We start from the raw sequence: 18,222 nt of genomic DNA on the forward strand, positions 1-18,222 counted from the left end.
ACATCGGAACGGACTGAAAACTATTGCTCACATGAAACACCACACAAACACACACACAAAGCTGATCTCAGCATGTGATTTAGTTCTGTGATCTGACTCAATTTCCCAATACACATTATTTTGATCCTTTTGGGCCTTTAGTGCCCCAATTGAACCTTTTTTTGCACATTGATTTATTTGTGCATTTTTTCCACTCAAACAGCTTCTTTTGGGTCTAAAGGACCTATTGGGTCTATTGCCTATTGAAGCCAAGTGGCCTATTCGTGTGTGAACCCGCCAATTGCCGCTTGCGGCTATATTTAGGGTTCACACACGTAGTGTGGGAAACCTATTGTAATTGTCGGGTTTTTTCTTCTTATTATTAGGGTTCACACACGTAGTGTGGGAAACCTATTGTTATTGTTAGGATTTTTCTTCTTTCTTTCTTTCTTATTATTATTATTATTTTTCTCCGCATAAAACGCATACTGCAGCCTAGACCGTAAGGCCCAGGGAGACCAAACTTGGCACACTGGTGTAGTCTGTTTGCGGGACCGTGCTTAAGTACAGACACCCAAATTGGCCTGATGGTGGCGCTATAGCGCAGCATTTTGCGTTTGGGTTCATATCTCCCACCCCGTAGGTCCTAGAAACAAAATTCCACTTCAGGTGCATTCCTTGGCTCCAGACAAACAAAAAAGCCTCAAGAACCATTAAGCTCCGCCTACTTAGATTTTTTGCTAATTTGCATAATATGCAAAACCTACTTTTTCCTACTACTCCTTGGTTTTTTATCGGATCACCACAACCTTGGTGTCAAAATATTCAGGAGAATCTCATTATCAATGTTGCTTAAAAACATTTTGAGATTTGCATACAGTCTGGTTGTCACATGTCAATCAATAGATCCAAGGCGTGGCCAAATTTACTTAAACAGCCATATCTCAGCAACGCTTTGACGGATCTTCATAAAATTTTAACAGTTGTTAGGGCACATGACTCCGAGGTCACAGGTCAAAGCTGGCCACGATTGTCCAATAGGGGGCGCTATAACATGGGAAAAACTGTTTCTCAGAAACCATTAGTCACATCAAGCCAAAACTTTACAGGCATCATCAGGGGCCCAAGTGATATCAAGACACACAATGATGACATCATCACTCAAAAAACATGGCCGCCATGAGCCAATTAATTTTTATTTGAATTAATTGGCCATTTGACAGACTTACCATTGGCCAAACAACATGAAACCTCACCACTGTGCATATCTCAGGACTATGTGTCATGCTGTGCAGTTTTAAAACATTTGGCCACTAGGTGGCGCTATTTGTGAAAATCATGCATAACTCCTCCAAATTTTCACTTAGGAACATGCAACTTGTTTCTTTTTATTCCTTGCAGTAGACCTGACAACTTTGCAATTACAAGTCCTATTAAAAAATGCATACTTTTATCACATTCATCAATTGTTTGAAAATAGCTATTTATAAACTATTCATAGGAATTTGATCCAATTATGGAAAAATTGCTATGAGCATAATCAGTAGACTCTGTAGTTAAAAACTGATTTAAAAAATGTTGGATTTTTATTTATCTGATTGGTCCATTTTCCCATTATATCATTGTGGCCATGCCATATATGACCTATATTGCTATAACTCATAAACCATGTATGCAATCAACTCCCAATTTGAAAGGCTTTTATATCCTGAAGACCTTGTGAGGTATGCCAAGTTAGGTTCAAATTGGCCTGTCAGGGGCGCTACAGTACCCAAAAACCTAAGAAAACATAAAAACTCATGCTGCAATCTTGTTATGCAGAATACAGACAAGTAATTGGTCTTGTATGATCCAGATCAATAAGTTCTATAACATTGCAATTGCATCTTATAACAAAAAGTGCACTGCCTGACCAGAAATGAACCTTTTAATTCACCAAAATGTCATTGCATTACTGATATTAATGAGATATCAGTATGATGGTACTTGGGCTCCATCTAGTGGCCAAACACCGAAACTGACTGAAAACTATTGCTCACATGAAACACCACACAAACACACACAAAGCTGATCTCAGCATGTGATTTAGTTCTGTGATCTGAATTATTTTGCCAATGCACATTATTTTGATCCTTTTAGCCCTTTAGTGCCCCAATTGAACCTCTTTTTGCACATTGATTTATTTGTGCATTTTTTCCACTCAAACAGCTTCTTTTCACATTTAGGGTCTAAAGGACCTTTTGGGCCTCTGCCTATTGAGGCCAAGAAGCCTATTTTTTATTATTAGGGTTCACACACGTAGTGTGGGAAACCTATTGTAATTGCTGAGATTTTTCTTATTATTATTAGGGTTCACACACACATAGTGTGGGAACCCTATTGTAATTGTTAGCGTTTTTCTTATTATTATTCTTCTTCCCATTTTGCTGTCTATAAATGATACTGCAGCCTAAACCGTAAGGCCTAGACACACCAAACTTGCCAAACTTGTTCTCTAGGTCAAAAGGACCACACACACTTATAGGGACCCACATCGGCCTGATGGTGGCGCTATAGCACACTATGTGACTTTTTGGCCCATATCTCCCATACCATAAGTCATAGAAACAAAATTCCACTTCCTATGCATTCCTTGGCTCAATTCAATAGGACATTTCATATACAACTATGAAGCTCCGCCTACTTAGATTTTTTGCTAATTTGCATAATATGCAAAACCTACTTTTGCCTACTACTCCTTGGTTTTTCATCTGATCACCACAATCTTGGTATCAAACTACTCAGAAGAATCTCCTTATCAAAACTTATCGCCAACATTGTGACATTTCCATACAGCCTGGCTGTCACATGTCAATCAATAGCTCTGAGGCGTGGCCAATTTTACTTCAGCAGCTATATCTCAACAATGCTTTGACCAATCTTCATGCAAATTTATCAGTTGTTAGGGCACATGACTCGGAGGTCACAGGTCAAAGCTGGCCACGATTGTCCAATAGGGGGCGCTATAACATGGGAAAAACTGTTTCTCAGAAACCATTAGTCACATCAAGCCAAAACTTTACAGGCATCATCATGGGGTCAAGTGGTATCAAGACACACAATGATGACCTCATCACTCAAAAAACATGGCCGCCATAAGCCAATTAATTTTAATTTGAATTTATTGGCCATTTGACAGACTTACCATAGGTACATACACATGAAACTGACATGGTATGTTCATGTACACACCCTCTAAGACATACTCATGTTAGAAGGGAATTGCACCACTAGGTGGCGCTATACTAGAAAATCCTGAATTTCTCCTACATATTTTCACTTATCAAGAAATGCTTGGACTCATATGATTGTATGCAGAATTCCTAGCAACTTTGTAAATACATGTGCTTTGCAAAAATGTACCACTTTTTCACTATCATCAAATATATATAACTTGTCATTTTCATACTAGTCCTAGCATTTTAACTCCATCACCTTAAATCACACCTTGTAATACTCAGCAGACTTTGAAATGCTAAGATTAGCGAGAAAATCCTAAGTTTTTGACAAATTAATATTTTTCATATGCATCACAATGCTACCATCATAACACATCAAATTCCCAGTTCAATAACTACGCCATAGTATGTCTGATTGTTATGGAAATTGAAATCCACATTCACATGACCATTGTGGTGCGATGTGCCAATTTTGAGCCAAATCCGTCCACAAACAGCTCTACAGTGAATATTTTCATTTTCCATACTCAGCAGTGGAGGGAGAAGTAGAGACAGACGCACGTGCCTTTCTCACAGGCTGCCCCCCCCTCCTCCACTCCCCTCACACTCCCCCATGCTTCCAACACTTTACAACCCATGGGCTCTACCTCCCCCCTCCTCTCTCTCTTTCACATGCACTTACAAAAACACAGGCCTCTGTAGCTTTCACACTGCCCTTGCCATACCTACCCATTTCTCTATGAGTAACCCAGATAAAAACACACAAACTGACGTTTAGCTTCTGTTTTTGATAACACACTCTCTCTCTCTCACACACACACACACCTACTTATAGGTTTAACATACACACTGCCCTAGCCATGTATACCCATTACTCTTTGACTAAAACACACACACACACACACACACACACACACACACACACACACACACACAGATATTTAACTTTTTTCTCCATACACATTCACGCACAGGACTACAATTATGCTTCATATACACAGTTCTCTAGCCATTTCCAACACACTAACAGATGTTTAGCTTATTTTTGTCATCCAAAGACACACTAAGATAATCTCAGCAAGTGATTTAGATCTATTATCTGAATTGTTTTGCCACTACAATGTTTTGTGACCTTTTGGGCCTTGGTGACTCATAAGCCAGTTAAATGGACACTGATACTTCAGAGCATGCTACATGTATTCAAATCCAAGGTTAATTATTTACTCTAAACAATGCTCATATCCTATATGGCCCAAGGGCCCCTGCATATCTTCTTGAGATTCAAGACAATTGACAATGGGTGACTTTATTTGCTTAATCTGATTAATGTCAGAACATACACTACCACAACACACACACACACACACACACACACACACACACACACACACACACACACACACACACACACACACACACACTTCTACCTAAATGTATGTATAGTTTGTATGCATATTTATAGTATATGTATAGTATATGTCAGTCGTGCCAGCAATGTCAGTCGTATCAGTCATATCAGGCATGCCATGCCAGTCATGTCAGTTATATCAGTCATGTCAGTCATGCCAGTCATGTAAGTGGTGTCATGCCAATCATTTCAGTCCAGTCATATCAGTCATGTCAGTTCACATTCATACTTTGAATACACGGACAGTCATGTTAGGCGTGCAAGGTGTGCAAGGAGTGAATTAACAAAGCATAGTCTCTGGCTCCCTCAATCTCTCTCCGTTGGTAATATACAGGCCCAATCATGTATAGACACAAGCAGGCCTTCCTATATTGTTCACATAGATGCAACCCTAGCCAGATGAGCTATTTCTGTGTCTCCTTTTCTGACACAAGCAGATGTCAGTCATGTCAGTCCAGTCATGTCAGACATATGTCATGTCAGTCATATCAGTCATGTCATGCCAGTCATGTCACTCATATCAGTCATGTCATTACAGTCATGCTAGTCATGTCACTCATTCCAGTCATGCCAGTTGTCAGTCATATCAGTCATGTTATGTTTGTTCATAATGCCAGTGAAGTCATTCCATCATGCCAGTTATATCAGTTATGTCAGCATGTGATTTACTTCTGATCTGAATCATTTTGCCTATTTTTTGGACTTTTTTGCCTTTTCGTGTGTGAACCCGCAATTGCCGCTTGCGGCTATATTTATTATTATTATTCTTTTTCTCCGCTAAAACGCGTCGTGCAGCCTAAACCGTAAGTCCTACAGACTTCTCCTTTGGCCAACTTGTAGTACTCCTCTCCGCTACTCAGGCGCAACACGCCAGCCCGATCCGACCATAGGTGGCGCTATAGCGCACAAAATCGCATGAAAAAGTTTACACAGGTGTTTCTCCTACACCGTATGTCCTAGAGATAAAATTCAAACTGCATCTGATCAGGCATGAGCTCATCTAAAAAAAGTTCCATTGAAGCTATATGCTCCGCCCCTTACATGTCGAGCTAATTTGCATAATATGCAAATACACACACATTTTTGAGCGCGTACTAGTCCCTGGATTTTTCACATACATGCACATATGTGGTATCCAGGCGCTCACAAGAGTCTGAACTTTAATTGTTATGGAGCCAAAGTGCACATTTCTGCACATGGGCGTGGCCACATGCCTCACAAGTCAAAGGTCGAAAAATCCTTCGCCAAAAATGCACATATTCTGCTGTATCTCAGGCATGCTTTGACAGATTCACACCAAATTTCACACACATGTACCTATTGGGTGTCTAGACCGGCACATACATTTTGGCAGACATGCACACCTAGGTGGCGCTATAACGGCCAAAAAACTCTCCTGCCCACACCGATTGGCCAAATAACTCCAAACTTGGTACGCATCATCTATATGCACCTATGACACAGGTCCTTGACCTGCACCATCATATGTCCAATATGGCCGCCGCTATCGACCAATCAGCTTTCAGTACACCTTTCACAAGCTTATCATATGCCAATCAACATGAAACTCACATATTATGTTCATCTACACACCCTCTAATACATATCAAAGTATGACGGGAATTGCACCACTAGGTGGCGCTATACTAGAAATTCCTGAATTACTCCTACATGCTTTCATGTAGAAGGACAATCATGATCTCATATGATTCTATGCAAAATCACTAACAACTTTGTAATTGCAAGTGCTTTGCAAAAAAGTACAGATTTTTGTGTATAATCCAATACATATAATTTACACTTTTCATACTAGTCCTAGGATTTTCACTCCATCACCTCAAATCACATATTATAATATCCAGCAGCATGTGAAATACAAAACTGGTGGAACAAATTCTAAGATTCTTGCAATTTAATATTTTTCATATGCATCACAATGGTACCGTCATGACATATGAACTGCATATTTCAAAAACTCCCCTATATAATGTCTGATTGTTATGAAAATGGACAGACACATTCAGAAGACCACTGAGGTGATATCTGCCAAGTTTGTGCCAAATCCATCCACAAATGGTTGTACTGTGAATATTTTCATTTTCTATGCTGAACATGCATGCAGATCAAAGGTCATTCTTTTCCTCAAAAGAGTTAGAGTTGAGCCTGTAATCCAGTCAGACCCATTAGCTCAATGGGTAGAGCAATGTGCTCCCAGCCACAATGCACGTGGACAACGGGGGTTCGAATCCCACGTTGGGCAGTATTCCACCATAAGTTTAAAAAGCTGCCATTTAGATTCTGTTTTTTGAGCAGGTACTTCATTCACGAACGTGCTTCATATACTTTCATGTACATTTCATAAAGCTTTACATAATGTTGTGCCAGTGGGTGCAAAATCTTGCCAAACCTCAGCTTGGACCCCGTAATTGCCGCTTGCGGCTATATTTCTTCTTATTATTATTATTTTTCAGGCTGTAAAACGCATACTGCAGCCTAGACCGTAAGGCCTAGAAACACCAAACTTGTCAGACAGGTGCACCAGAGGTGCAATGAGGGAAACCCAGACAATGACCCACATTGGCCTGATGGTGGCGCTATAGCGCAGCATTTTGCGTTTTGGTCCATATCTCCTACACCGTAGGTCATAGAAACGAAATTCCACTTCTGATGGATTCCTTGGCTCAAACCAAACAAAAAAGCCTCTAGGACCCTTTAGCTCCGCCCACTTAGATTTCGAGTTAATTTGCATAATGTGCAAAATCACACACATCTTTGAGCGCGAACTAGTCCCTGGATTTTTCACATACATGCACATATGTGGTATCAAAACGTTCAGAAGAGTCTGAACTTTAAAATGTATCCAACAAAAATGCTAATTTCTTCACTACCTAGTCAGTATAAGCCAATCAAATGAGGGGGCGTAAATTCAATAGTAAATTTTGCACATATGAAGCTCTAACTTAAGAAAACTTGCATGTAATGAGATGGCACTTCACAGACAGCTTCCCTGTGAGGGTCTGGGGCAGCTCGCAGAGGTTGTCATACCTCACCTGCTAGGGGGCGCTATAACATGCAAAAATTTGCCCCATGCACTCAGATTGGCTGATCCACATGAAACTTGGCAGACATCATCTATGGGCCTCTGGGAACCAGGTCCTAAAGCAGACATGCCATACTTCCAAAATGGCTGACGTAATCGGCCAATCAGTGATCGGCACGCGTTTGACAGGCTTACCATTGGTCGATTTGCACGAAACATCTTGGGTGTGGACAAGTGCACACCCCCTATGACATAATCCAGCCGGGTGTCGATTGGCCACTGGGGGGCGCTATTGCAAAAAAAGCAAGTATATCCCCTACATAATTCCACTTGGGAACATGCAATTGGACTCTTTTGATTCCTTGCAGTAATGCGAACAACTTTCCCATTACATGTCCTATTAAAAAATGCACAGTTTATTTACAGTTAATAATAGTTTGAAATCATCACTTTTCATACTGCTCCTAGGATTTTCATACTATCATGTCAAGCAAAGTCTTATAATACTCTACAGAGTGTGAAATCAAAAAACAATCCAAAGATTTTGGATTTGAGGACACTTATACCTGCTAAATATTTTTTTAATGGACAGCATCGATACATACAATATTCATATTCTTAAAGCTCTTTCATATCTTATCCAATTCTGACCAAAATGCACAAGCCCATTCAGAATCCCATCCTGAACAAATTTGTCAAGTTTCATCTAAATCGGTTATCGTATGGCTCTACAGTGCAGTATTATATACAAAGCATAAAAATGCATGTAAAGTCCCTCTGTCACCTTCTCCTTCTCACACGCACGCAAGCTGAAACTCACACACTCAGTCTCTCTCACACTCTCACCCACATTCCCCCTCCCATCTCTGTGCCCTAAGTAAACATTGCTCTGGCTACCTAGATCTCTCTGTGTCTATTAACCAGGCACACACACATACAAGCGCAAGCAGGCCTTCCTATAGCATTCACAATGACACTTCCCTAGCCATACCCACCCATATCCCAGTGACTAACACATGCTCATACAAACTGATATTTGGCTTCTTTTTTGTCTCTCTCTCACACAAACACACAGACACACACACCTTTATACCTATATGTATGTATAGTTTCTATGTATACTTATGTATGTATGTATTAGTATATGTTGTCATAGTTTGAGTACATATACTACCACACACACACACACACACACACACACACACACACACACACTTCTACCTAAATGTATGTATAGTTTGTATGCATATCTATAGTATATGTATAGTATATGTCAGTCATACCAGTGATGTCAGTCATATCAGACATGCCAGTCCAGTCATGTCAGTTATATCAGTCATGTTCTGCCAGTCATGTAAGTCATGTCATGCCAATCATTTCAGTCCAGTCATATCAGTCCTATCAGTCATGTCAGTCAAATCTTCAAATCATTAGTCATGCCAGTTATGTCAGTCATATCAGTCATGTTAATTTTGTTCGTCATGCCAGAGATGTCATTCCAGTCATGCCAGTCATATCAGTTATGTCAGTAATGCCAGTCATGTCAGTCATGCCAGGCTTTGCAGACTACATTCATACTTTGAATACACAGGCAGTCATGTTAGGCGTGCTACGTGTGCAAGGAGTGAAATAACAAAGCATAGTCTCTGGCTCCCTCAATCTCTCTCTGTCAGTAATATAGAGGCCCAATCATGTATAGACAAGTGCAGGCCTTCCTATACTGTTCACATAGATGCAGCTCTAGCCAGATGTGCTATTTTTGTGTCTCCCTTTCTGACACACGCAGATGTCATCACACTCTACATCTGTAGAGCACACACTGGCCAAACCCAAACAGCTTTTTTTTCACTTTTAGGTCTAAAGGACCTTTTGGGCTTCCTTTTGCCTATTGAGGCCAAAATGCCTATTGGTGTGTGAACCCGCCAATCGCCGCTTGCGGCTATTTTTATTATTATTTTTCAGGCTGTAAAACGCATACTGCAGCCTAGACCGTAAGGCCCAGAAACACCAAACTTGGCAGACAGTTGCACCAGAGGTGCAATGAGGGAAACCCAGACAATGACCCACATTGGCCTGATGGTGGCGCTATAGCGCAGCATTTTGTGTTTTGGTCCATATCTCCTACACCGTAGGTCATAGAAACGAAATTCCACTTCTGATGGATTCCTTGGCTCAAACCAAACAAAAAAGCCTCAAGGACCCTTTAGCTCCGCCCACTTAGATTTCGAGTTAATTTGCATAATGTGCAAAATCGCACACATCTTTGAGCCCAAACTTGTCCCTGGATTTTTCACATACATGCACATATGTGGTATCAAAACGTTCAGAAGAGTCTGAACTTTAAAATCTATCCAGCAAAAATGCTAATTTCATCACTACCTAGTCAGTATAAGCCAATCAAATGAGAGGGTGTAAACTCAATAGTAAATTTTGCGCATATGAAGCTCTAACTGCAGAAAACTTGCATGCAATGAGATGACACTTCACAGACAGCTTCCCTCTGAGGGTCTGGGGCAGCTCGCAGAGGTTGCCATACCTCACCTGCTAGGGGGCGCTATAACATGCAAAAATTTGCCCCATGCACTCAGATTGGCCGATCCACATGAAACTTGGCAGACATCATCTATGGGCCTCTGGGAACCAGGTCCTAAAACAGACATGCCATACTTCCAAAATGGCTGACGTAATCGGCCAATCAGTGATCGGCACGCGTTTGACAGGCTTACCATTGGTCGATCTGCACGAAACCTCTTGGGTGTGGAAAAGTGCACACCCCCTATGACATAATCCAGCCGGGTGTCGATTGGCCACTGGGGGGCGCTATTGCAAATAAAGCAAGTATATCCCCTACATAATTCCACTTGGGAACATGCAATTAGACTCTTTTGATTCCTTGCAGTAGTGCGAACAACTTTCCCATTACATGTCCTATTAAAAAATGCACAGTTTATTTACAGTTAATAATAGTTTGAAATCATCACTTTTCATACTCCTCCTAGGATTTTCATACTATCATGTCAAGCAAAGTCTTATAATACTCTACAGAGTGTGAAATCAAAAAACAATCCAAAGATTTTGGATTTGAGGACACTTATACCTGCTAAATATTTTTTTAATGGACAGCATCGATACATATAATATTCATATTCTTAAAGCTCTTTCATATTTTACCCAATTCTGACCAAAATGCACAAGCCCATTCAGAATCCCATCCTGAACAAATTTGTCAAGTTTCATCTAAATCGGTTATCGTATGGCTCTACAGTGCAGTATTATATACAATGCATAAAAATGCATGTAAAGTCCCTCTGTCACCTTCTCCTTCTCACACGCACGCAAGCTGAAACTCACACTCTCAGTCTCTCTCACACTCTCACCCACATTCCCCCTCCCATCTCTGTGCCCTAAGTAAACATTGCTCTGGCTACCTAGATCTCTCTGTGTCTATTAACCAGGCACACACACATACAGGCGCAAGCAGGCCTTCCTATAGCATTCACAATGACACTTCCCTAGCCATACCCACCCATATCTCAGTGACTAACACATGCTCATACAAACTGATATTTGGCTTCTTTTTTGTCTCTCTCTCTCACACAAACACACAGACACACACACCTTTATACCTATATGTATGTATAGTTTCTATGTAAACTTATGTATGTATGTATTAGTATATGTTGTCATAGTTTGAGTACATACACTACCACACACACACACACACACACACACACACACTTCTACCTAAATGTATGTAGTTTGTATGCATATCTATAGTATATGTATAGTATATGTAAGTCATGCCAGTGATGTCAGTCATATCAGACATGCCAGTCCAGTCATGTCAGTCATATCAGTCATGTCAGTGATGCCAGTCATGTAAGTCATGTCATGCCAATCATTTCAGTCCAGTCATATCAGTCATTTCAGTCCAGTCATATCAGTCATTTCAGTCAAATCATCAAATCATTACAGTCATGCCAGTTATGTCAGTCATATCAGTCATGTTAATTTTGTTCGCCATGGCAGTGATGTCATTCCAGTCATGCCAGTCATGTCAGTCATGTAATGCCAGGCTTTGCAGACTACATTCATACTTTGAATACATGGGCAGTCATGTTAGGCATGCTAGGTGTGTAAAGAGTGAATTAACAAAGCATAGTCTCTGGCTCCCTCAATCTCTCTCTGTCGGTAATATACAGGCCCAATCATGTATAGACACATGCAGGCCTTCCTATATTGTTCACATAGATGCAGCCCTAGCCAGATGTGCTGTTTCTGTGTCTCCCTTTCTGACACATGCAGATGTCATTACACACTATCTGTAGAGCACACACTGGCCAAACCCAAACAGCTTCTTTTCACTTTTAGGTCTAAAGGACCTTTTGGGCTTCCTTTTGCTTATTGTGTGTGTGAACCCGCCTATCGCCGCTTGCGGCTATATTTTTAAATTATATTTAGAATTCTTGAACCATTTAAAAGGTTTCTTGCAGTTTATTTTTTCACGTTTGACCAAAGTTGTGAACCTATTGTTTTTGTAAGTTTCAGGTTCTTTGGTATTATTTATTTTACATTCAATGTTATATTCATAATTGCACTGACTGAACAAATGCAAGTTGTGTTGTTTTTACATGTTTTATGTGTGTTTAAGTGTGCTATACTGGTGCAGAGTTTTCAATAAACTTGTAATTCAGTATGTCTGTGTTTAAAAAAAAAATGCTTTAAGTCGATTCAGCACAGTTTTACTCTATCAGATCGGTATCGGCAGAGGCGGTCTTTGCATAGAGGCATGGCTAGGCAACTGCCTTGGGCCCCTCCCACTGCAGCCCACTGTAGGGGCCCCCTGATTAGCTGACTTATTTTTCGCATATTAATGTTGATGGGCCCCCTACCTAATTTCGCCTTGAGCCCCCAAATTGCTAAGTCCGCCACTGGGTATCGGATCAGTATCGGCCGATACGAAGCCTCAGATATCTGAATCGGTATCAGAAGTGAAAAACGTGAATCGGTGCATCCCTAGTCAATATGAGGGGGGGGGGGGGGTGTAGGGGGGGCACAAAAATATTCTCATCTACTAAAGGGGGGCACGGCAGAAAAAGTTTGGGAACCACTGTCTTAACCAATCAGAAACTCCCGTACAAGGAGGCAGGGCAGACCACCTTTCAGTTATTTCATGCTTGCGTGCAGTACACAGAAGATTGGGGTTCGTGTTAAACGTGAATGTGTGGAGAAGGGTCTGGATGGACAGATGCAGGGAATGGAAATGGCATTTTCACAGTGGTTCTGATCACAGCTTGAATTTCAATCAAACTGATTCTGGTGAATCCAGTTGATTCACTGACATCTATTCAGCTAATGTGCTAATTAATTCAAACCTGTGCACTTTTGTTTCTTTTTTTTTTGTTTTGTTCTAGCTCCAACGGTAAATCGGTGACCTGGGCTCAGACGGAACGCAATTCCAAGGGCAGCCATTTGTGGCAACGTCTGTCCTTCCACATCAAGAAACGCGAGAATAACCAGACAGCTGTCATCAAGCCGTTCTCCAAGACCTCGGAGGGGCGTTACTGCGGTGGGACCGACCTCACCCCCGACAGCGCTAACAACAAAATGCTTTATGAAGTCACAGAGGCGGAGGAGCGATATCCTATCACGTATCGCCCTCAAACCCCTTCTCCAATCAGCACCGTGAGTCAGAGAGCAGGAGGTGCTATGGGGAGAGTCCCAGTCACTGATGACCAGGTAGTTGGTGTTTCTTCATACATGAGCCAGTCGCCCCGCAGTGGCGGTGTGGCGTGCGGCGGTGGAGTTGCGGGTGGAAGTGCCTCGCAGGGTTCCCTGATGGACCAGATCAGCAGCGTGGTAAACCGCTTTACCGCAAACATCAGTGAGCTTAACAACATGATGCTCTCCAGTTCACCACCAGGGAGCACCATGGGTATCTCCACTAGCATATCTGCACACGCTCACGCCGCCAATTGCCCGCCACCCTACTTCCTCCCCCGAGAGGTCTCCATGCCTACCACCATGACCACCTATGCTGAGATTCAGCCACTCCCACCAGTGGAGTCCAACGGTGGTCGGCCACCACCCCCCTGCCCTCTTCCCAGCTCTTCCAGGGGTCCAGGGCCAAGGAGCTCTCCTGTGCCTAGTGTCAAAGAGCTGATGGTGGGTACAGCCTCAGCAATCGATTCCCCGGCTATGAAGGACGAGCTGGAGGAACTGATGGCCCTGACACCTCCCTCACCCTTTAGGGACTCTGTGGCTTCAGGGAGCGCCTCCCCAAACTCCCCCACCTCCGAGTCAGGCCTGGGCCCCATCCCTTCACCCAAATATGAGTGCCTGGTACTACGGCACTACAGCCAGAGCTCCTCCTCCTTATGAGATCTGCGCTCATAGGAAGGAAAGAACGAGGATCAGATGAGGAGAGAAACATGAAAAGAAAACAAAGACTGATGCAAGAATACCTAAAGAAGTTAAAGAGACAGATGTACTATCTAGTGTGCGTGTTTACATGTTTTCACTGTTGGATTTGACCAGTAAAGGAAGCTACACAGTGTCTGCTGAAGCTTCTTCTGACTGAAACAGTTTACAGACAGCCTGGAAGTGACATACCATAATGTACTACTCTGGCTATTGTTTCTCCAGTTTGTTTTGGTAGTGGCCTTAAACAAACATGGCTTTTGTCTAATTAGAGATGTTTTTATGAAGCTTAATAAAATGTGTGTTTTTGTGTGACTGAGACAGCAAACTGGGGACTCAACCTACAGGAATCTCACACTGTTGTAGGGACTGTTCCTGCTGTCATAAGGCCCACAAAGGCTGGCGTAATCACTATTGGAGTTTTTAAAGGGCTGGCCAGAGAAACAGAAGCACTGCAAATTGCAAGAGTATCATCAAGTGTGGGCTGAACTGCCTGGCACACACACATTTACAAACATATGCACACACTCATATTTGTGTACACCAAGAAGATGAGATACTGAAGACGCTAAAATAGCTTATGCTGCAATGTTTTAAATGGAGTTACACTCACAAAGGTTATTTATTCTGGTAAGAAGATATATGGGGCTGAGGGCCTGATCTGACAGATTCAAAAACAAAGTGCTTTCATTTATTTACTACAAGGTCCTGTAAATACACACTGATAGCATTTTGTCATGAAAGTTTCTTTTACTATCTTTCATTTGCTTCTTCTCTTTTCCGTTTTCTGTTTTCTTTCCTTCTATTGCTGCCTCTTACTACATGCTTCACAAAATCTAGGAATATCTTCATGTTTGATTTTGAATTTTGAACGTTTGTGATTGTGAATCTTAAATATGTGGGACCAAAATTCTTGTACCAATGTCTTTACTCTTATTTCGAAAGTGTTCATTTGCAGAGTCAAATGATTCTGGCCTTTTGAACACAATACTAGTGAATAAAATACTAGTGAATCTAACGTTATCAAATATATTCCAGCACTATCAGAGTGGTTCGAATCATACCACATTGCATTTCAGTGAGTCAAACTGATTCTGATGAATTAGGTCGATTCACTGGCACCCACTTAGCTAATGACACTCAATATAGAGTAATAATTCATATTATTTAAATGCTGAAAGTTCCAAATACACATTTCTATGAGAACATTCTTCTCTAATATTTCATTTATAAAGGGCTTCTAAGTAATTTACGGCATCTAATTAGATACCACCCACCCATTTTAACCCTTCCCAAAAGAGACATAAATGCTTTTTAACATTGCAAAAGAAAAGTCAGACTGGTTTCTAATCAGTTTGAGTTTTAGTTTCAGTCCCAGTTCACCAGAACGTCACTGATACTGAAACATGTCCACCTCCATGTTATAATGATTGTGTACATACAAAGGGCATGCTTACAAAAAACATGGTTCCTTACCTCATGGTCTAACGAAAATATCTCTATTAGCAGTTAGTAAAACTTTACATCAATTTCAAGAGAGAAACTTTGTTTTCTTTTTGTTTTTTTTAACAAATTATTATATCCACATGTATTAAATGTGTTCTATTGAATCTGAGGCTATTAAAATGTCTAGTGATTATATACAGAATACAAAGTACTATATGATATAACTTATAGTGCCAAAGGGGTTAAGAATATGGGGTGAGTGATGTGGGAATATTTGTTTATATCATAAAATAATGTCAAATGTTTTTATAGTGATGGATGCTGTGTTCCTTTTTTTAAAGAAATATTTAGTATTCCAGTTCTCCAGACGTATAGCAATACTACCATGAATATACACAAAGCACCTAGAAACGCGATGATATTCATGCAAAAGTGAGGTTAACTTTCATGATTGTTTGAAACGTCTCTCTTGATCGCCAGCCATTTCTATTGATTAATGATTTATGGATTATTGATTACGTTTTTGTTTATTGGTTTATTTAGATCCACTTGCTTCATATTTGAAGATCTCTGTAAGTAATAAAAATTCAAATCCCAAAACTGAAATGTAATAGAAACAGGTAAAACCACTGATATGGAGAGTCTACCTTCTCCACTGGTCTGACATAGAGCAATACAATACCAGTATTTCTGGATATTTTAAGATAATGTGAACATGCTTATTTCTAAAATGATGGTTTTGGAAAGTGTAAACAGTAGGGGTGGGTATCACCCAGTTCGATTCGATTCCGATTCACAAGGTCCCGATTCAATTCGATTTTCGATTCGATCTGATTCAATATCGATTCTTGTAGAGAAATTTCAGTTACTAAATCGATTTTTTTAACACACCCCTAGTAAACAGACAGTTACACAGAAATACAGAATCAGACATTTGGACACATGATTTGATCTTCCAACCCACCCCAAAAACTACGGTCATGGTGACCTCGAAGAGGAATCTAAAATAAAAGTCTTTGATTTATTGCTTTTTCTCATAACTACATATTTCCATAGTTTGACAGTTATGTCAATGTATTATTTTTCTTAGTAGTTAGTCATATATGGAAAATTGTATAAAGAAAGAAAGAGTTGGAAGTGTCCAAACCTTTGACTGTATAGAAGAATGCATTGCGGGATCCCTGCATACCTCTAGGAAAGAATGTGTAAGGAGAACGTAAACTTATAAATAATAACTTACTTAATATTAAGTAATATCTTAAATAATGTTCATAAAATTACTGTGCATTTTGACTGATCCTTTTCAGTCATAATATCGTATATAATTATAATGTCCCCTTGGCCATCAGCCTCCTCTCCAGAAGTCCTGTCTGGCTTCTAGCTTTTTCTACTATTTGATCAACAAATTTCTGACCTGCTGTGACTCAGATTGGACACCTGTGTTTTCTACACTAATTGCATTTGGAACATTATTTGAAGTTTTCACTGTTTTTTTCCAGTCTGTATTGCTAGGTCTTTCTATGTTAAAGCTTTAGGAGATTAATTTAATATGTTAAGCTATTAGTATATTATATTTAATTACACATTTACAGTGCTTCAATTTTAACACTGATTTTTAATTGATCATGAATAAAAATCCTCCAAGCTACATGTTGCAATACTGGGGGTTGTGACATTGTGGCTCACATGAACAGGACTAGACCATGCATAGTCAAGTGACTTTAAAAGGACACCACTTTAAGCACTAACATTTTACAAAAAAAAATCTCCCCAAGCAAAATTTGTCTATCATAATATTTATTCAGAATAATCCTTAGGATTATATGAGAACGTGTCAGTTAAGTAAACGTGGCTACCTAGACATGTGTGCATTGATGTTTACATTTTACTAGTTTGAGACATTAGTAAATATCCTGATTTATTGTGGAGTGATATTGACAAATGCAAAGGACACAGCGCTGATGGGCTTGAATGCAATATCCTTCTCTAACAGAAGGAAAAGAGATTACCAGAGGAATAGTTTATCGTGTGATGTATAGGTTTGGATCAATAAAGTGTGTAGGGCTTCTTTTTTGGGAACTCATCAAGTTCAGTCCTGAACTAAATTACTTAATTTTCCATTGGAAAAGGCTTCAAAGTTCAGTACTGGTCTTAAACTGGAACGCCAACTCATCTCAGATCTTTTCCAGCCTGTGCCAATTCCAACTTCTGTGAGCTGAAGTGCTTACATTCTTGTGTTATTTGATTGATTTTGATCATTTGCTCTATTTTTTTTATATATTGTGTTTTACTGAGTCTCTAATGTAGAGATCTGTAGAATGTAATATGATATTGTTAATGTAGTCCTGAGGGTGATTTTTGTTGATATCTCAAATAGTTTCATGCAGCTTTGTGAGCGGAATTTGTGGGAAAAAAAGTGCTTACTGCTATTTAGAAGCATATCTATTTTTCTTTTTTTTTCTAGTCATCTGAAAACCATTGTGTTACTGTATGACAAGATATCTTTTGAATAATTATTAAAAACCTGGAATACATCTAAATCTCCAAAGAATTTAATGTAATTATTAAATCTGCAGATATTTGTCATGCTATTTTATTAGTACATCATCTTGCTAAGGTCAATGATCACATAATCACATCACAGTATAAAGACACAAATATGAATTCATGGGAGCAATATTAATCACAACATGGGTATACTGCTACCATCT

At 40.1% G+C, this 18,222-nt stretch overlaps 1 protein-coding gene across 1 annotated transcript in view; it reads left to right on the forward strand.

Moving 5' to 3' along the window:
• Positions 1 to 18,029, forward strand: part of grm5b (glutamate receptor, metabotropic 5b) — a 206,611-nt gene extending 188,582 nt beyond the window's left edge. Inside the window, exon 9 of the mRNA XM_076976177.1 lies at positions 13,060 to 18,029. Coding sequence (XP_076832292.1) covers positions 13,060 to 14,026 — 967 coding nt within the window. The 3' untranslated portion in view covers positions 14,027 to 18,029. The remainder of the gene's footprint in view (positions 1 to 13,059) is intronic.
• Positions 18,030 to 18,222: the final 193 nt, after the last annotated feature.

Source organism: Brachyhypopomus gauderio, chromosome 16 (genome assembly GCF_052324685.1).
Source record: "Brachyhypopomus gauderio isolate BG-103 chromosome 16, BGAUD_0.2, whole genome shotgun sequence".
Classification (NCBI taxonomy): domain Eukaryota; kingdom Metazoa; phylum Chordata; class Actinopteri; order Gymnotiformes; family Hypopomidae; genus Brachyhypopomus; species Brachyhypopomus gauderio.